This window comes from Colobus angolensis, unplaced genomic scaffold, assembly GCF_000951035.1.
Source record: "Colobus angolensis palliatus isolate OR3802 unplaced genomic scaffold, Cang.pa_1.0 Scaffold113, whole genome shotgun sequence".
NCBI lineage: Eukaryota > Metazoa > Chordata > Mammalia > Primates > Cercopithecidae > Colobus > Colobus angolensis.
The window spans coordinates 824,188-845,440 of record NW_012112364.1 but is presented as its reverse complement, the minus strand read 5'-3'; the positions used below and the strand labels follow the sequence as shown (position 1 = coordinate 845,440).

General features: G+C 44.1%; 3 protein-coding genes across 4 annotated transcripts in view; 2 read left to right on the top strand and 1 right to left on the bottom strand.

Annotated features, from left to right (window-relative positions):
- LNX2 (ligand of numb-protein X 2) overlaps positions 1-11,228 on the bottom strand; it is a 71,837-nt gene extending 60,609 nt beyond the window's left edge. The window contains exon 1 of the mRNA XM_011958360.1: positions 11,032-11,228. The gene's annotated coding sequence lies outside the window, so the exon portion shown is untranslated. The remainder of the gene's footprint in view (positions 1-11,031) is intronic.
- A 159-nt stretch (positions 11,229-11,387) lies between these two features.
- On the top strand, positions 11,388-14,087 carry LOC105523535 (DNA-directed RNA polymerases I and III subunit RPAC2). The gene is made up of 3 exons (XM_011958374.1): positions 11,388-11,749; positions 11,987-12,650; positions 13,510-14,087. The coding sequence occupies exons 2-3, from the start codon at positions 12,625-12,627 to the stop codon at positions 13,883-13,885; spliced, it is 402 nt and encodes a 133-aa protein (XP_011813764.1). The 5' UTR covers positions 11,388-11,749; positions 11,987-12,624; the 3' UTR covers positions 13,886-14,087.
- LOC105523540 overlaps positions 11,389-21,253 on the top strand; it is a 46,665-nt gene continuing 36,800 nt past the window's right edge. The window contains exon 1 of one of the 2 annotated variants that reach the window (XM_011958396.1): positions 11,389-11,785. Coding sequence is in view for 1 of the 2 variants with exons in the window: in XM_011958388.1 (XP_011813778.1) it covers positions 12,625-12,650 (26 nt within the window). In the remaining variant the exon portion in view is untranslated. Of the gene's footprint in view, positions 11,786-12,425; positions 12,651-21,253 lie in introns of those variants that run through there. The other variant, XM_011958388.1, reaches the window with a different exon arrangement.

Genomic DNA, 21,253 nt, shown 5'->3' with positions numbered 1-21,253 from the left:
GATCTCCACTCACTGCAAGCTCCAGCGCCTCCCGGGTCAACGCCATTCTCCTGCCTCAGCCTCCCTAGAAGCTGGGACTACAGGCGCCCGCCACCACGCCCGGCTAATTTTGTTTGTATTTTCAGTAGAGACAGGGGTTTCACCGTGTTCACCTGGATGGTCTCGATCTCCTGACCTCGTGATCCGCCCACCTCGGCCTCCCAAAGTGCTGGGATTACAGGCGTGAGCCACGGCGCCCGGCCCTCCCCACCAATTTTATATTTCAGCTTCAGCTAAACCCAGACTACCGACTGTTTCCAAATTGGTATCTTGCAACTGTAAGAAATAAAAACAACAGAGAAATTCACACTAGAATATACTATGAAGCTGAGAACTGTATTCTAGCCCAATAACTGACATCAATCCCCCCAATTTAAAATTACTCCATGTATTTCAGACCTTTCCCTCTCTTTGCTATAAGCAGGGTCTCAGCAATATGTACAAAATATTTTGTTTGGAACCTTATCTCACACCATATACAAAATTACCTCCAAATGGACTAAAAACCTAAATGTAAAACTTGAAACTATAAAACTCCTAGAAGAAAACATATGGGAAAAGCTTCATGACACTGGATTTGGCAAGGATTTCTTGGATACGACACTAAAAGCACAGGCAAAAATAAACAAATGGGACTACATTAAAACTAAAACCTTTTGCACATCAAAGGACGCGTCGACAGAATGAAAAGGAGAAAATATTTGCAAATCATATCTGATAAGGGGTTAATATCCAGAATATGTGAGGAACTCCTACATCTCAACAACAGTAAGAATAAAAAAATGGGTCAAGAATGTGAACTGACATTTCTCCAAAAATGATATAGAAATGGCCAACGAGCACGTAAGAAGTTCAACATCACTAATCCCAGAAAAACGCAAATCAAAACCATGAGATATCACCTCATACCCATTAATATGGCTACTATTAGAAAAGAGCAAGTGTTGGTGAGAACATCGAGCATGTAGAGAAACTGGAATCCTTTTGCACTGATGGTGAGATTGTAAAACAGTGCAACCGCAATGAAAAACAGTAGGAGGTTCCTCAAAAAGTTCGACTACCATATAATCTAACAATCCCACTTCTGGGTATACATCCAGAAGAATTCAAAGCAGGGTCTCAAAGAGACTTGTACACTCATGCTTATGGCAGCACTATGCCCAAGGAAATTCTGTCACATGCTAGAACATGGATGAACCCTGAGATCATCATCCTACGTGAAATAAGCAAGTCACACAAAAAAAGACATATACTGTATGATTTCATTTATACGTGGTATCTAAAGTACTCAAATTCTAGAAAGTAGAAGAGTGGTTACCAGGGGCCGGGGACAGGAGGAAATGGGAAGTTGTTTAATGGGTACAGAGCTTCAGTTTCATAGGATGAAAAAGTTTTAGAGATCTGTTGCACTGTAATGTGAATATATTTAACAGTGTACACTTAAAAATAGTTAAGATAGTAAATTTTATGTGTTTGCCACAATAAAGAGAAAAGGCTGAAGCAACGTAAAATATTATTCTGTTAAATATTCATTATTTAGGTAGAATTTCTTCTACTTCAACCACTGAAAATTCAGCATCCAAACTGAGATATACTGTTAAGTGCAAACCATTTCACCAGATTTCAGTACTTAATACGGGAAAAAAGAATGTCAAAGCACATTAATAATTTTATATTGATGACATAATATATTTTGAACATACTGCTTTAAAATATTGAATTTTAAAAATGTTATGGTTTAAGAACAATAATTAGAGGGGAATGTGGGGTCAATGGGACTGTGTTTGTTTTATAAGGTTAAAGATTGGAGCATATTTGTAGGCTGGTGTAAAAAAGAAAGCAGGGAGAAAGAAATTAAACATAGAAAAGAAGGGAGCTAACTGATGAAGCCACTCCTGAAGGAGACTTGAAGAGATAACAGGCACATGTGGAAAAACAGATCGGAGACTTAAGTAGGTAACATGTGGAAAGGGAGAGACAGAAAAATTCTAGAGAAATCACAGATCATCTCATTTCCTCCATGAAATAACCAGACCATCTGCAGACTATATAGAAGAGGTGGAGTTGGATAAAAGGGTTGGTAATGACGAGATTTCGGAGTAAATCATGAGCGATGAAGAACAAAACCCTCATTGGGGTTAACAAGACCCGTATGATCAGGCCATGGCCTCAGTCCCTGCCACGGTCCCAGCTCTCTCTCATCTACCTCCTCCCCTTCCTCAAAGTGCTGTCCATCGCTGACTGCCTCCTCTGAGGGCTTATCTGTGTAATACCTACTCACCCAGATATCTGTTTAAGGATAACTTCCTCGGGAAGTCTTCAGTGATACCCTACTCTGCAGAGACTATGGCAGTTTCCCTTCTCATAACCCAGACAACACCCTATGCCAGCACCATCCAACAGAAAGATCACGTGAGCCACAAGTGTCATTTCAAATGTGCCAGTAGCTATGTTTAAAAAATAAAAAGAAACAAGTGAATGAATTATTATTTTGAGACAGGGCCTCACTCTTGTTGCCCAGGCTGGAGTACAGTGGCACAATCACAGCTCACTGCAGCCTCAACCTCCTGGGCTCAGGTGATCCTCCCACCTTAGCCTCCCCAGTAGCTGGGGTCACAGGCACATGCCACCACACCTGGCTAATTTTTTGTAGAGACAGGTTTCGCCATGTTGCCCAGGCTAGGCTCAAAATCCTAGGCTTGAGCGATTCTGTTGCCTTGGCCTCCCAAAGGGAGTCACCATGCCTGGTCGAATTATTTTTAATATTTTATTTAATCCAATATATCCAGAATATTATCTTGAATTGCCTCTAGACTGTAAACTCCGTGAGGATACCACAGCATTCTTAGCTCAGTGTCAGAGCACTCAGTAGGGACTAAACATTCACAAATTGACTGAGGGGTATGGCGGCAGGGGGTTGAGGGACATTTCCCTGTATTGAGGACCAGCCATTTAACTGGTGATACCAAAGCAACGTGGAGACAGAAGCAGAGTTAATCTGAACAGGGGCGTTATCTGGCAGGTACAGCACAAAAGACAAGTTCAAGGGAGGCAAAGGTGCCAGCGGGAAGCATATTCCAGGTGTTTAACCATGGGCTTCCTAACTGGATAGAGATGCTCTACAAGGCCAAAAGGTGTCCCAGCAGCAGGGAGGGGAGGGTAAGGTGGAACAGAAGGACTGGCACACTGTTGCTGTGAGCGGGAGGGGGCACTCTAATAGAAAGTGTGGGTATTGAGGTATTGAGAGAGCTGGAAAGACAGGAGAAGAGACTGAGGTCCAACGACAGGATATGTAAGTTTAAGCTTTCTAACATGGAAAATTTAGGGAAATGACAAGGTGCCAAATGAATGTTAAGATACAGTGGAAGCAGGCCGGGTGTGATGGCTCATGCCTGTAATTCCAGCACTCTGGGAGGCCGAGATGGGCAAATCACCTGAGGTAAAGAGTTCGACACCAGGCCAACATGATGAAACACCATCTCTACTAAAAATATAAAAATTATCCGGGTGTGGTGGCAGGTGCTTATAATCCCAGCTACTCGGGAGGCTGAGGCAGGAGAATCGCTTGAACCTGGGAGGTGGAGGTTGCCGTGAGCCTAGATTGCGCCACTGCACTCCAGCCTGGGTGACAGAGCAAGACTCCGTCTCAAAAAAAACAAAAAAACAAAAAAACAGTGGAAGCAAAGGTTACCCAGCTACAAATGATTAACTCCTCGAATGAAAATGTCTTTTAAGAATTTAAATTCTACAAGGGCAGAGACAATCTTTTATGTGCCATCCAAGCCCAGCACTTCTTAGATACTTGTTAAATACAACTAAACTGAAAGTCAAAGTTCAAATGTTAAAAATCACATAGAAGTAAAACTGCCTTTGCAAAAATTACATCAGTGAAAAAATTACAGCAGTGGGGAGATCTTAGCCAACTCTCCTCTTGCCTTTAGCTTTAAAGCTGCCCTTAATTATTCCTGGGCTAAAACCAGGCTAATTTTGGGAGACATTTAGTTTATAGTTTAAATGGTAACAGCCCGTCCCCAAAATTCAACCGCCTTTGTAAAGCTAATGAGGGACCACCAAACTAGGCAACTGAGGAACCTGAATTCAGCTAAGGTGTAGACATAAACAATTGCCAGCCACTATTCCAGAGGTCACAGGATATGCAATGTTCCCAATTACTCCTGCAGATAGGTTTTTTGGTTGGACCCACTGACCACTCCAGTGGCCTCACCCAGAAGCCACTCAGAGCATAAGAGGCCCATTTCCCACACCGCTATGATTGTGCCCCCAACCAATCAGCAGCAAGCACCCACTGACTAGCCACCCCCACCCCTTCCCCCAAATTACCTTTGAAAATAGCCCCCAAATGCTCAGGTAGGCTGATTTGGGTAATAATAAAATTCCAGTCTTCTGTTTAGCAAGATCTATGTGTGCAAAAACTCTTTCTCTATTGCAATGCCCCCGCCTTGATAAATTGGCTCTATCCGGGCAGTAGGCAGGAAGAGCCCACTGGGCAGCTACAGAAGAAAAAGCCACAATACTGAAATAAGATTTAAGTAAAGGTCTCCAAGTTATGTGTTCAGTAATTATTTATTGGTCTAAATGATAAGAGTTCTCACAAACAATTAAGTCTTTAAGATTAACAGCCAAAATCCCAATGGGGAAGGGGGTGGCAGGTATAAATATTTTCCAGACTTACCTTACTTTTTAATCTGTAAAACAAACTAATAGCCAAACAGAGCCTTAGAAACTGAGAGGAAATAAAAACACACTCAAAAGTGTTTTTTCTGTTCTCTTATTCAACACAATAGTCATCAATACAAAATACTTCTTTGTCCAAATGTGGGTTTACCCCCACACCTGATACACAAAGCAGTGAACACCAGCGGGGTGTCCTCTAATTCAATTCAGTTCTGACCCTATCTACCTGGAGATAGCCTCAGATCCCAAAGCTGAGGGCTTAGTCTCCAAGACTGCTCCCCTCTCCACCAGACACCAATCGCAAGTGCAGGCCTCAGGAAATTCTGACTGGCCTCAATTTGGGGTCCCCATAACCTCTCTTTGGGTTTAATTAACTTGCTAGAGCAGTTCACAGAACTCAAGGATACACTTACTTAGGTTACCAGTTTATTATAAAACATATTACAAAGGATACAGATGAGATACGCAGGGCTAGGTATGGGAAGGGGTGCGGAGCATCCATGCCCTCCGGGGGCGTGTTACCCTCCGGGAACCTTTGTGTGATCAGCTATCCAGAAGCTCTCTGAACTCTGTCCTCTTAGGCCTTTTATGAAGACTTCATAACATAGCTATGGTTGGTGAAAATCATTGGCCATTGGTGATCAGCTTCTCCTTCAGCTCCTCTGCCCTCCCTGGAGGTTGGTGGTGGGGCTGACAGTTCTAACCCTCTACTCCAGTCTTTCCAGTGACCAGGGCCCATCTTGAAGCTACCTAGGGGCTGCAAGCCGTTCAGTCAACTCATCAGCATACAAAGACACTTAGCACTTTGCAGATTCCAAGGAATTTGAGAGTTGTATGCCAGGAAACAGGGATAAAGACCAAAGATATATTTCACAACATCACAGAAGCTTTACTATAGCCAAACACATCTTATTTTACATAAGATACAGGCCCTCGAAACTCGGCTATCAACACTTTTTACACTGGCCGCTATTACATACTTTAGAGCAACCTGTTATTTAAAATAATTCTAAGATTACTTTTCAAGAAAAAAAAAAGTAAACCCTCATTTGTTTTACATATGAAGGTGGTATGCTTTTAAAGTGGACACACAATAATTGTTTTATAGTATGTTACTTGTCTATTGCCTATTTTCTATTCCTCATTTCTCCTGCTCAGCCTAATTTTTTAAGAAAAAATAATTTTTCCCTGCATAATTTCTCCACTGAGGGAAAGTGACTGTCAAATTTATCATTCCTCAATCTCCAGGCTGGAAAGATTAAACATATAAGCTATGCTTGCATCCTATCCTTCACAACACTTCTGTTCCTATCTTTCCAGCTATCTTTATCAAGACTTCAGAGGCTCTGCCCTGGTGTTTTACAAATAACCAAGAGAGGATAAATTTATGACGTGGCTATTGTCAGTTTACCTCTGAACAAAGCTATATCTCTATAAAATAGTTTAATCATAAGCCATCAATGTTACAGTTCCTGTATCTTCCTATAAGAACATGAAACACTTCAAGCTTCCTCACTGGATCAACTCTCTTTCGCTTTTCCTCTGACCAATGACTGTTTCAAAGATTTGGAGAAGTCTGTGAGCCAAGCCAGATCAAAGCCAATTTGGATCCAATTTGTTCATTAACACACGCTGTCAACAAAAAGAGTCAAACTCTGCAACGTATTTGAAGAGATTTATTCTGAGCCAAATATGACTGACCATGGCCCATGACACAGATCTCAGGAGGTCCTGAGAACACGTGCCCAAGGTGGTGGGGGTGCAGCTTGGTTTTACACATTTTAGGGAGGCATGAGACATCAATCAAAAAATTCTAAGAAATACATTGGTTTGGTCCGGAAAGGTGGGACAATTGCAGGGCGTGGGGGTGGGGTGGGGGGAGTTGGGGGGAGTGGCATTCCAAGCCCCTGGGATCAACAGAAAGGAATGTCTGGGTTAAGACAAAGGATTGTAGAGACTCAAGTTCTTACTTTCAGAGGAAGCCTTCAGGTAGTAGGCTTCAATAGGCTGTAGTAAAATGTTAACGTTAACATCACAAAAGCATAACAGGTCACCTCCGACCCCCATTTCCAATCATGGCCTGAAACTGTCTCTCAGGTTAAATTTTAAAAGACCCCTGGCTGAGGAGGAAGTCCATTCAAATGGCTGGGAAGAAGGGGGAGCTTAGAATTTTATTTTTGGTTTACAATATATTAATATTTGCTTAAGTACTTAGGGATTCTGCCGTTAGCAAAAGAGATAGGATCCCAGCTCTAGGAAGCATACATTCTAAAGGATAGAACCTATAACACCTGCTTCTTTAAAAGCATACCAACTAGAGGACAATTTATTATTGTGAGTCATGAGCACTTACTTGTTAAAAAATTCCTTTGTTTTTTTTTTTTTTTTGAGACAGAGTCTAGCTCTGTCACCCAGGCTGGAGCACAGTGGCACAATCTCGGCTTACTGCAACCTCCACCTCCTGGGTTCAAGTGATTTCTCCCACCTCAGCCCCCTGACTAGCTGGGATTACAGGCACCTGCCACCACGCCCAGCTAATTTTTGTATTTTTTTTTTTTTTTTTACACGGAGTCTCGCTCTGTCACCTGGGCTGGAGTGCAGTGGCTGGATCTCAGCTCACTGCAAGCTCCGCCTCCCGAGTTTACGCCATTCTCCTGCCTCAGCCTCCCGAGTAGCTGGGACTACAGGTGCCCGCCACCTCGCCCGGCTAGTTTTTTGTATTTTTTTTTAGTAGAGACGGGGTTTCACCGTGTTAGCCAGGATGGTCTCGATCTCCTGACCTCGTGATCCGCCCGTCTCGGCCTCCCAAAGTGCTGGGGGGTTTCACTGTATTGGCCAGGCTGGTCTCGAACTCCTGACCTCGTGATCTGCCCGCCTCGGCCTCTCAAAGTGCTAGAATTACAAGTGTGAGCCACTGCGGCTGGTCAAAGAATTCCTCTTAATAACTTCTCAGAAGGCTAATACACAAAATAGCCACCTTTTCTGAATCCAACCAAACAAAATAACTTATTAACCACAGATTTTCCTACTGCTTTGTATTTTCTGAGGAAAAGAAACACATGCCAGGAAAGCTAAAAGGGATGTGTTTTGTAAAACTCTCAGGCCCTCCAACAGGCTCAATTTAGGTAGGCCTGCCCCAGTCTTCAAATTCTACATGCACGATACATATATATAACTTTTTCAACCAACACTGCTTCCTAAACAGAGGAGAACCTATGAAATGAGACCTGTGATTCTTTTTTAAAAACCTAGAAGCATTTGGATAGAGGAAAGTGGGCCTGTGAACTATGGCCCTGTAAGCAGGAGGGGAAGTTAAATAGTTCTTCATAATACACTTTAAAGATATTTGAATTTTGGGGTGGCAATCAGAAAGGAAAGAAAGAAGAGGGGGAGAAGGCCGAAGAGCCAACCAGATTACAAGAGCCTGGAGTCCTTCTTTCTTTGATGGTGGCCAAAATGTATTTTAAGGACAGAAATGCCTAATATTCAATGTCAACACTTCTGACATTGCTCCACTGTGAACCCCTTCACCCTCCCCTTCCTCTAAATCTCCCATAAAGCTTACCACACCCATAAAGTCTTTCTGTGAACTCTTTTTTTTTCTTTTCTCTTCTTTCCTAGCTCCTGTGAGACACAACTATCCAACAACTGCATCATGGATCTCTCAACCATCCATTTAGCACCTCCTTAGATTGGTCCAAAACCGAACTTATCTCCCCTTCCACACCTCTACCATCAATTGTTTTTAACTGCTTCTTCTCATATCCTCCAACATCCCACTAGCTCATTAATGTCACCATCTAAAGGAACAACTAATATTTACTGAGCACTTGGAATGTGCTAGGTACCCTGCCAAAGGCATTACATGCGTAATTCCTCAAACCCTACTGAACAGGTATGACAATCATTTCCCAAATATTAGGAAATCAAAGTTCTGTCAGGATAGTAATTCTAAGGGTAAGTAATAGAATTAGCATTTGACCCGTTTTAATTCCACAGCCAGCTTACCCAGTACATGTCAATCAATGCCTGAAATCAAACAACCCAGGATTCATCCTTCCCCTCCTTAAGCCTATCTGGTCACTTACCTGGTCCAGCCTCCTAGTCCTACCTGTTAAATGCCATGTCGTTTCTCCTTCCCCTACCAGCACACTAGCATTTACTAAGTCCTTACTATGTGGCAATCACTATTCTAAGTAATATACATGTTTTTTCAAGTTCTATCCCCCAAACTCTGAGATGAAAAACCTAAGTAACAAAGAGGTTTCAGTGTATGACAGAGCCTGATTCCACCCCAGGTAATCTGAATAGAGACTCCCTGAGCACTTAACCCCTCCATTATAACAGCCTCCAACTTAGCCTCAATACCGCCCATCTGTACCCTCAATACCATTGCCCACCATCCTCCAGATGCTGCAGATATCTTTCTGGAATGCGAACGTTATCACGACATTCTCCTGCTTAAAATTAGCAGCTCAGTATCACTGACTGGATAAAGTCCAAATTTCTTCATCTGGTATACAAAATCCTTCATTTTTCTGTTCAAGTCAATTCAGTAAATATTTTACTGACCAATGTAAGCAAGAAAAGGTGCCAAGTGCTCTGAAATGAATAATATACATGTCCCTGACTACTACTTCCACCTTGGACACTGGGTCCTTCAGCCAGATAAGCCCATATGCAAAGCTCATTAATACAACAGCCCAAAGATACAGATATTTATTTTTAAGTGGCCTGCGTGCTACGTGCCTACAATGTATGATATCCCAAATCAATCTGAAGACTAGGTGCCTATATAACACCTATTCTTACGGGTCTCCAGGCAGAAACGTTCCCTAAGTTCAAATTACTTCAGGGTAACTAGCAGGATAAAGGCATGGATCAATTTCCAAATGAGAAAACTTCTGGGCAAGAACTAACCCCTGCCATCAATGGCTGGCATGCAGTCGGTACTTTATCAGTGGCTAAATGAATAAATAATGAAAAAATGTCAAAGTTGATGAGAAGACCAGAGAAACAAGATATATGGAGAATGTAACACACAAGTGGGCCGAATTAAAAGTAACGTTATTCTACTTCGGTTCTCATTTGGCCTACTTTCACCCCATGGGAAAACTCACATGTGGGACTTGGACAAGCTTAAAAAGCCAAAACTTTGTTATTCATGGCTCAACAAAGCTTTGACAAGCCAAAAAGGATACCAGATTCCCGCTTCCTTCTTTACCTGCCAAAGTCCATTTTCTAAAGAGGTGTGGGAATGGGAATCAAATCTAGCAAAGTAAATAAAATTGATCTACTGAGATCCAACTTCATCAGTGCTGCATCGAAGTACATACAAAAGAAATATCAAAATCTGTCCCGGGAAGAAGGCCAATTTACAAGTAAGTACTATTGCCGCAAGAATGTGAAATTCTTAAAGGCAGTTCCAATAAGCTGGAGCTCACAAGTGTTCCTCCACCTGCACTGCCACCGCTCTTCACTCAACTTTGTTTCTGATTTCTGTGATTTTAAAAAGGATAATGTATACAGCAAAGCCCATGCATAAGTGTACTTTAGCTCCTGCCACAAACGAACGTCTGGATTCATAAACTCAACGTAAACTGAAATACTAGAAGAAACACTACATGAGTCAAAAGTCCTTGTTTAAAACGTGGCATAAAGCTTTGAAAAGCGAGTGATGTATTTCCTGAACGATGCTTTATGTGCAACTGGTTCCAAATCAAGATTCATATTTTTAAATTACCCACTGGAATATGTCAAATCTATCTCCCACCCTCTCTCTCCAGCCTAAAGAGAAAGGTGAGAATTCACAGGCAACAGGCTAGGGCGGAGGAAACGATCTCTCCCTATCCCTTTGCAGAGGAACAAAACCCGATAAATGCAGCTAGTGCCACTCGCATTGCCGACACCACACACACACACACACAAGAAATTTAAACACTCACCCCACCTCTCCCTTCCCTTAAGAAGCAAACGACGCCAAGATCTGCACCGCGGTGGCCGGAACCAGCAAATGCTAACAGCCGGAGGCCGCCCGCCTCCAGGGCTCCTACAGGCGGCGGACACCGGGCGCCGACTCTCCCTCCCCGCCCCACACCGGAGTCCACGCCAGCCCCGCAGCCCGGGAAAGCGAAGACAGCCGCGGACGACCAAAGCTCCGGGGCGAGCTGCGGCGCCGCTCCGGCCGCCTCCCGGGGCGCGGCGCTCCTCCACACCCAGCCGACGCCCGCACCTGAGGCGACTGCCCGCAGCCGGCGAGAGGGCGCGCAGCGAGGCGGCCAGGGCAAAGTTACTCACTGGGAAAGCGCGGCTGCCCGGGCCGCGCACGGGCTCCTGGCGCCGCTGCACGGCACCAGCTCCCGCTCTCCGCGGCCCGCTGAGGAGAGCCTGCCCGGCTCCGCTCCGCCGAGAATTGCCGCCGCCGCCACCGCGGATTTTCTGGCAAGAAGCAAACTCCGGCAAAGACTTCACTTCTCAACCGCCCCTGCTGCCTTCCCGGGGGCCAGCGCTAAGGCCGAGCGGCCCAACCCGCAGCCAGGCCAATCGGAGGTAGCACAGGGCGGGAGATGGGCGGACCAGAGGGCGGCTCCACCTATCCTAGAGCTCGGGAGGCGGGCCAGAAGGGGCCCGTCACTCCCGGGTTAGAGTGAGACCACTCCGCCCTCGCCGCCCGCCTCCCCCACCCGCCCGGGGCTGTCCCCGCCGCCCGCCTGATTCCCCTGCGGAAGCCCCGGGGGCTAGGTGACTGTGCGCCCCCCAGGCCGCCGCCAGGAGTGGCACTGCTGGGGAAGGAGTGAACATTCAGAGGAATCGCGGGGCGGGGTCGGGGGAGGCTAGGAGAACAGGTGGCGCAGGGAAGCAGAAACGTAGTTGCGCAGGGCAGCTGGACAGCTGGAGTGGGGCAGGGTCGGGGCCGGCGGCGAGGGGAGAAGGGCCTATTCGAGAGGAAGCGCACCTGAGGGAGCGCGGCCAGGACGCTGGGAGCTGGGCGGAGAGCGAGTCTGGGTGGCGAAAGGTTGCCGAGGCGGGGGCTGGGCACCGGGGGACAAAGGTGAGGGCGGGTTCCGCAGGTGAGGAGGTTTGAGGAGCCACAGCGGGTAAAGGGAAAAGGAAGTCCACAGACAGAGAGGACGCGCTCTGGGGGGTAGAAGGAATCCTAGGACGAAAAGGATGAGGTGGGAAACAGTTTTTTCCCAAACTCTCACTCCCCCAAAAGAGAAAGACATTTCTTTCTTGTCCTTTTTTGACCCAGTTGAGAATGCAACTGCAAGGTCCCCGGTGAGACAAATACCGCCTTCAACCCTCGTATTCTGTCGTGACTCATCTTGCACGTGACCCCCTCCCTCTTCAAGGTGTGTTGACCGACTAGTGCCTAAGCCTGTCGTCCCACAAAAGGCCCGGGAGGGCCGGGGTCCCAGGAAGGGCCATCCTGGGTCAACACCGCCCCAGTGGGGGAGTCGGGCCTCTTGCCACTGGGAAGGGAAGTGATTTGGGGGCGGCAGGTAAGGCCCCGCTCCTTCGCCATCACCTGGGGAAAGGTACCAGGGTTGAGCTGGCGCGCCCGGAGGCCTGTCTGGGCCTCGGGGTAAAGCGACACTGGCCCCACCCCCTGCCCCTCCCGCCGTGAGTGGCCTCGCCTGGTTGCCCAGGTGAGCCGCCGGGCCGTGAGCCACCGCCCACCCCGCGTCGGGGCGGGGCCTGGGGGCGGAGCCTGATGCCCCGCCCCGCGGCTGGGCCCTGCCGCGCCGCTGCGGCTCCTCCCCCCTCCTTCCGTCCTCCGCGCCTTCCGTCGGTCTGTCCTTCCTTCCTGCTTCGCCTCCACGCCTCGCGCTATGGGACAGAACCCCCGATCCGCCAGCACCACCTGAGGATCCGGAAACCGCCCCAGCGATGGAAGAGGATCAGGAGCTGGAGAGGTAACGGCCGCGGAGGAGGCGGGCGGAGCGGGCCGCGCCCAAGGGGAGCGGATGGCCGAGGGGCACGCTGCCCGGCCTGGCAGTCGGGGCCTGACTCGGGGCGCAGAGAAGAATCATGGAGGGAGAGGTGGGGAGGAGATATGAATGTTTCAATTGAGAGACTGAGAGGTGTGCTAGCTATTAAAGAGGGAAGACAAGTTGGGAGACCAGAGTTAAGTATCCGAACTGCCCATCCCCGTTAGAACAGCAGCGTGTAAAATCACGCCCTGGGCCCTCTGCTCCCTTAGGACGGTACTGGTGCCTCTGTCCCTGTAACTACGGCTCACGTTCCTTCTATGTACAGTCTGCTCCTAAAGCCACTCATCTGTGCACTGAGCTCTTTTTCTCCCTCCCGCTTGACTCCTGGACCTTCCATTCTCCTAGTTTCCTTCTCTTGCAAAATGGAAGCCGTAGTTGGGCCTGCACATTGATCATCTGTATCCTCTATTTTTATACTAGAGCAATCGGGATTTTTATGCCTTTCAACCCCCTTTTCATCCTCTAGCAGGACCAATCCTATTCTAATCCTATCTCTTGCTTGTGACTCTACCAAAGAATATTTTTGCAAACACTTAAGTTTGTGTTTTTCTAAGAAAACTCCCCTTGTGGCCAGTGTGGATGGTCAAATGGAGCAGGGAAAAACTGGAGGCAATAAATCATTCATAGAGTTTGTGGAGGCAGGAAAATGAGAGGCGAATAATTCTGTGTAGCTGGAGTAGATTAATAATAATGCGTTGCAATGTGATAGAGTAAATGAAAAAAAGCTAGTTACAAAACAATATTCAGTATGATCTCATTTTTATAAAAAATATGTGTGTAGAAAAATATCTGGATTGAAGACCCCAATGGCTGAAGGCGAGAGGAAGACAGCCCTGGAAATGGTCCAGGCAGCTGGAACAGATAGACACTGTGTGACATTTGTATTGCACGAGGAAGACCATACCCTAGGAAATTCTCTACGTTACATGATCATGAAGAACCCGGAAGTGGAATTTTGTGGTTACACTACGACCCATCCTTCAGAGAGCAAAATTAATTTACGCATTCAGACTCGAGGTACCCTTCCAGCTGTTGAGCCATTTCAGAGAGGCCTGAATGAGCTCATGAGTGTCTGCCAACATGTGCTTGACAAGTTTGAGGCCAGCATAAAGGACTATAAGGATCAAAAAGCAAGCAGAAATGAATCCACATTCTAGTCCCTTATGCAGTACACAAGGAGAACTGTCCTCTAGGATATTCTCTTCCTGATGGTGCAGAACCCATAATTAGAAGTTTGTGGTTACATCATACTCTGTCCTTCAGAAAGGCGTGATTCTAGCTGTTGACCCCTCGCAGCTGTTGGAACCTCTGCAAAAACCTCTGTATTATTCTAATAAATTCCCTCTTTTATTTAAACTAGTTTGACTGGTTTCTGTTCTATGCAACCAAATGGTCCTTGAGGATGACTTTTTTTTCTTTTAATTAAGCCAGCATTGAAAATGAGGAAACTGAGCATATCAGAGACCTAGACAAGAACTGTGATCATGGGAATTAAAAGGATTATGTATCCATGTCTGTAGTTGGGGTGGTGGGAGTAAGGGAAGAGACAAAAACCATTACCCCAGTTAGACTTGTTAGTTTAAAAAAAGAAGGAAATAAAATTGGGGTGGGGACTGGACTTCTTGCTAAACGTTTTGGCTTTTAAAGAATTGCATCATTTGCTGTGGTTGGTAGACTGGGCAAGGGTGGGAATAATTTGAAAGAAGTGTGAGAATTCTGGTTTTACATGAGAGTTTTAAGGAGTAAGGCTCCATCTTTGAGGCATTTACAGGAAATATACCAGTTTACTGCTTGAATTTCGGGATACTGATACTTAGTCATGATCTAAGTAAGGTAAGATGTTTTGATTATGTTACAGAAGGAGAACATTGGGATGACTAGATAACATTTTCAGTCTTTAGGTAGGTATAGTCTAGGGTAACGTAGAAGAAGCCCTATTTGAGAGAAGGTAAAGTCAAGGAGAAGGAAAATTCCATGTAGGGGAAATGACTTTTTTGGAAAACACATATCCCATCCACCAGTGCTCTGTGCTTTGGGGCCTTGTTTATGCTATCCCCTCTTCCTGGGCCAGTCTTACTCCTACCATACTAAGTCAAAGCTTATGTGTCAGGCCCCCCAGCCTAGTTTGGGTACTTCTTTGTGCTTTCATTACACCCTGTGTTTCCTGGCCTTGGTATTTACTATGCTGTTGGTAGTGCTTATTTACCCACTATACCAACTTGCAGGTCAACATGATTCTGGTACCTGGAACACCTGACAGGTAGTGGACACTTAGTAAATACTCTATGAATTCATGTAAGTAGTTATGGCATGCAGCTTTTCAGTCACTCAAACCTGACCTCTTATACTAGCCTGCTGTAGAGCCTACATTTCCTATACTCAGTCAACTTCTTTAAAGATATTTCCATATTTTTGAGCACTAGTATGTTCCAGGCCTTGGGGATAGATATATAGGGATAGTGGATGAGACAGAGTAAGTCCTGTTCTCATAAAGCATGTGTTATAATAAGAGCCCCTAAAAAAAAAAAAAAAAACATTGTAAGGCTCGCCATAGGGCTCACATCTGGGAAGCCAAGGTGGGAGGATCACTTGAGCCCAGGAGACGAGCCTGGGCAACATAGGGAGTCCCTGTCTCTACAAAAAAATTAAAAAGCTATCCTGGCATGGTGACACATGCCTGTAGTCCCAGCTACTTGGGAAGCTGAGGCAAGAGGATATCTTGAACCCAGGAGGTTGAAGCTGCAATGAGCCATGACCACACCACTGCATTCCATCCTGGGTGACAGAGAGACCCTGTCTCAAAAAATATATATAAAATTAAAAACTTGTAATTCTGTGAAAGCAGCAAATGTAGGGTCAAGATAGAAAACATGAGAAAGGAATCTGCTTTAGGCATGGAAGTTAGGAAAGGTGTTCTAGAGATTACAGGAAGGGAGAGAGCTGGCTGTGCAAAAAGAGAAAATGCATTCTGGGGGTATAGCACGTGCAAAGGTCCTGAAGCAGAAAACTGGTGGCATGAGGAACTGAAGGTATTGAAAGAAGATTTGCATGTTTTTGTAGCACAGTAGACAAGGAGAAGGGCCTGTCCCTCTGGAGTCCATGGGAGGAAGAGACGGGGTAGTAGAGATTTTGGATTTTAAGCACAGTGGGAATGGCATCTTCATTACTTTGATTACAGTGTGGGGGGAGATGAATTATAGGGAGGCTGGAGTAGTAGCAGAGAGAGACACTATAAAGAGTTGAAGTGGCCTAGAAGGGTAGAAGCTAATGATGGAGAAGAGAAGGTAGGTTTGAGATATATTTTAGAATTGAATTGGCACAGAATTGGTACACCTCAGGAATTGAATGTGGAAGATGAAGAATCAAAGATGACTACTGCCTAGCTTTAGGGCCAATTACTGAAATTGAAAAGCTTAAAATGGAAAATAGATTGGGAGGTGGAAAAGATGATAGGAATCAAAAGTTTCATTTTTGAACATTGTAAGCAGTGGCTATGTGAGTTGGAGATCGTGGAAGAGATCTAAACTGGAGACAAATTTTGTGAGTCCTTGCCATAAAGATGACATAAATTGATTTAAAAAAAAAAAAAAAAGAGGGTGACAAAGAAGTGGGCCCAGAACCAAGCCCCAGGCAACTTCAGTATTTAAAGTTTGGGTCAAAGAAGAGTTTTAAAGATAAGAGTATTTATAAGTTTGGGTCAATGTGATGGTAGGAAAGTGCAAAAGTAGGGTGTGGAAGCCAAGAGTTTCAAATAGGGAATAGAAAAATGTCACCTGAAGTTAACATGGAGGTCACTAGGCAGTAGCAGCATTAGTTTACTGCCTAAGAGGAGTAAACATTACCACTCATACAGAGGAATGGCTTAGTTTGGTTTTCCAATAAAAGAATCACATGAAGACATTGGAAGAAGTGAGTTTAGGCGGGAGCAGGGATGTCATAGGGCAAGGATACAGAATATTCTTTTATGGTGATAGTAAGAAATTCTGGAAAGTCAATGTTTAAGGGCATTAGCCTTTGAAGATAAAAGGAAGCTTAAAAAGGATGTGGAAAAGGATTAAAAACTTCTTTCCTCTCCCAAAACTTTGCCTGTGGGAATAGTAAACAGAATTACTTACATGGAGTTTAATTCCTCTGAACCAAGGCCTGTCAGGAGATGAAAACAAAGTTTAATTAGTGGACAGCAAGGTACAGACTGATGATAGCAGATGAAGTACAGTGGGAAACACACCCAGAGGCGACCACTCACCACATCACGACTTCATTGCACCTAAAAGGATTTAGACTGATCATGTAGCATTCTGTCTTGAATATCTTTAGGGTGGCCATAAACTCACAGGTTCGTACAAAACACCTGCAGAAGGCAGTTGGGTGAAGGGAAGAAACTGAGAACAGGGTAGGCAGGTTAACCAAGAGTCTTGTATATGTGAAAGGAATCTGCATAAAGTCTGTAGGGATCTGAGGGAAAGCTGAGTTGGTCCAAAAAGGACCAGGGAGACGAATGTGAATCATACTCATACGTACTGTGAAAAGTTAATCCGCATCTGATTTGCACTCCAATAACATTTCATTCTAAATAAACTCATGGCAGTGATCAAGATCAGAAGTTCTCTTCAGCTGTAAAGTACTATGACTTTTAAAAAGCCAATTATTAAATAATATTATATACCAAAAGCTTTTAATATATAGTAATTCTGAGTACTTGCTGGCACTTTCTATTTTCAAAGTACTTTACAAGCTAATTATGTATAAATTGCATATAGCTGTAACATCTAAGTACTCTAATTAGTTGGCATAATGCACAGATTCACACAGAATCTCTAGAGATGGAAAGGTGTCTACATACAAAGTGGTCTCTTCAGTACTGACCTAAAGAGTATCTTGCATCTCAAGAGACAGGAAAGCATATCAAGTTCCATGGCCTACCGCCCACCAGCCTTCTTTTAGTTGCCCTTCAACATATTATTCAGATTTTAGATGGTCTCCAGATCACTAGACAAACGTCATCTTTTTGGTTAGCGTTATTTAGAGTATTCTTTGTAACAACCTTTAAACTGGGCTCTTGGAAGTTTACCCATCTGCTTTCAAGTACTTACTAAGACCCCCAAACCCAGCCTTTTTTTGCTCAAATTCTTAATGTTGCTATTTTATTTTGCTGCTTTATAAACTATCCTCGTACAGTTACTGTGTGTCTGGTTTTTTTTGTTTATTTTTTTTTCTCACTATGAAATTCTTCTCAAACTTGGATTATTAGATCTCTAGTTATTTAACTATACAGTAAGTATGTACCTAATAGTAGCACAGTCCTGAGAAATGGTGGAAATAAGAGACTATGAATCTGTCCTGAAAATCCTTCTGTGGTTTTGGAGAAGGCAGACGAGAGCTGTACACATGAAAAAGAAAACCAATTGTATTGACAATGAAGTGCCTGAATGTGCAGTGTAGAGTATTATGTGATGAATTCAGAATGGGATGGGTGAAAGGCACTACTGAAACTTCGATTCTTTCATGAGCACCCATTCTGTCAGCCAGTGAAGATGGCAAAAGAATTGGCGGCTTATAAAATATTAATAACAGGAATAAATGGTTTTCTTTTTCTCAGTGTAAGAGAGCTGTTAAAGATTCTTGAGCTAGAACTGCCATAAAGTTTTAGTTTTTTGTTTTTTGTCCCATGCCCGTGTGCACAATGGGTAAGTGGAAGGAAACTGGAAGACAGCAGTGAGCTGGGGACATTTGCAGTAGTTCAGGTATAATGTAAGGAGGGCATACTTGTAGGACAGGAGATAAAAGGATGGATACCAAAAAAAAAAAATGCTTAAATAAAAAAAGTAACTTAGAGACAGATTCTATAGAGGGGTAATAGAAGAGTTGTAGATGACCCCAAAGGCCCCATATCCAGGTTCATTTACCCCTTTGTTTATCCTACCATTCCCTCACAACCAAAAACCGGTAAGGCAGGATTTATCATTTCTTCTCTCCAACCTGTCCTTACTAATAGGAGTTAGTGGGTGCAACCACCCTTACCTCCTTCCCCAACCCATATCAGAAGAATTCATGTCTTTTACAAGGATATGAATCCAGGGCTACCAATGTGAAAATTGAGAGTTGAGGGGAGGAGATCAGGGCAGTGAACAGCCTGGCTCTTGCTGTCTGCACTCACCAAGTTGCTTTCTTTACAGAGAATGTTTTCATTAATTCGTTCCATAAATATTGAGCACATACTACATGGAGGCACAGTTTAGGGGCCAAGATATGGCAGTGAACAAGTTGACCCACATGCAGTTTTTTTTTTTTTTCTGATGGCAGAGTTGGACAATAAAGAAACATGCAAACAAATTTAATTTCAGGTAGTAAAATAATGATGACAAGGAGAAGACACTGAGATTAAGTAGTTAAGGAAGGCCTTTCTGAGGAGGTGACATTTGAGCAGAGAAATACAGGAAGAGAGAGACCAAGGATAAAAGAGAATGAGCCCAGAATTTTTTTAAAAACCTGAGCTTAGATTATTTAGCAATGAAAGCAAAATTATGAACCTTTCTAGAGGAAGAAATTGTGTATTTCAGCCTTGTATGTGTTTGTAACTTTTATTAGTGCCTAAATTTATATCATTTGTCTTTAATCTGTATATGTATTTACCTAACAATTACAGTAAAGAATATGGAACTACTCTGTGGGAAGGAGGATATGTAGGATATTGGAGGTGTTTTTGGTTGGCTGATATATGTATGTATATTGCAGGGTTTATTTTAATTGAATTTTTTTTTTTTTTTAAGAAAAGTACACTTTTTTTTCTTTTTTTGAGACAGTTGCACTGTTACCCAGACTGGAATGCAGTGGTGCAATCTCAACTCGCTGCAACCCTGACCTCCCAGGCTCAAGCAGTCCTCCTACCTCAGCCTCCTGAGTGGCTGAGACTACAGGCATGTGCCACCATGCCTCACTGATTTTATTTTATTTTTTTGTGGAGACAGTCTCACTGTGTTGCCCAGGCTGGTCTCAAACTCCTAGACTCAAGTGATCCTCCCACCTCAGCCTCCCAAAGTGCTAGGATTATAGGCATGAGCCACTGTGCCCAGCCAAAATAGACCTTCTTTAGGAATAGAAGTTGATGTGTGTGGAATCCTGAATATCTTTTCAGTAAGCATAGGCATAGCAAACTGAGGCAGTATAACATTGGAGTTAAGAGCTGTTGGACTCACAATACCTGGGTTTTGATCCTGGCTCTAGACGTTAGCCATGAGACCTTGGGCATACTGTTTGATCTCTTTGTGCCTGAGTTTCTTCTTCTGTAAACTGGGATAACAAGAATACCATATAGGGCTGTTAGAACTGTTAATTTAGATAATATTCAAAGTGCTCGGGACGGTACCTGAACCGTAAAGCGTGCTCTCAATCAGTGTTAGCTATTAGTGTTAGTATTGTAATATCATTGATGTTGAGCAAGCTGGGTTGGTTTATATTCCTTCAAGGTGAAAACTTGGAAACAAAAAACCATAGTAGCCTGTGTTATTTTTTTGTTTTCTTCCGTCTATAATATGATTTGAGGACCCCTGTATGGACCTCAGTCTGTTAAAGCCATAGCTTTTAAGAAAAATACTTTAAAATAGCATTCTCATTAATAGGATATAAAAAAAAAATCACAAATTGTGTTTCTCCTCTTTGAAAAAAGAAATTAAGATTCTGATGGAACATTCATAATCTTCCTTAAGCCTTAAGATAAAGGTTAAGCAGAAAGAAAAGCAAGTTCTATAACAGATGGATACCTGGCTTGGTGCCAGGTATCTGGACTATTGGTAGGAAGCCAGGGCTCAATCTAGGTCAGTTAGTTGTAAAAACTGCATTAAAAAGACTATATTTATTTATTTCTTGAGACGGAGTCTCACTCTGTTGGCCAGACTGGAGTGCAGTGGTGCGATCTCAGCTCACTGCAACCTCCACCTCCCAGGTTCAAGAGATTCTCGTGCCTCAGCCTCCCGAGTAGCTGGGACTACAGGCACCCACCACCACACCCAGCCAATTTTTGTATTTTTAAGTAGAGATGGGGTTTCACCATATTGGACAGGCTGGTCTCATACTCCTGACCTCGTGATCTGCCTGCCTCAGCCTCCCAAAGTGCTGGGATAGTCACCGCGCCCAGCCTGATTTTTTTTTTTAAGTTGAGATGGGGTTTCACCATATTGGACAGGCTGGTCTCATACTCCTGACCTCGTGATCTGCCTGCCTCAGCCTCCCAAAGTGCTGGGATAGTCACCGCGCCCAGCCTGATTTTTTTTTTTATCTAGTACTGTTTCTCCATATATTCCCTGTTCATTACGCAAGGCACTTAGCATATCTCAAAAAGAAAAGCTACCTTGGTGCTTTTCTGAGTTTTACCTTCCTGACTTAAGTCAAACCTCAAAAAAATTATGAATAATGCTCCACCAATTCTATTAAAAGGACTCCAAGAGAAAATCCAACAGCCTGGAGCATCTAATCATGCCGAGACTGAACTAGTTGTCTTAAACAACAGCTTGGGGTTACAATTTTTG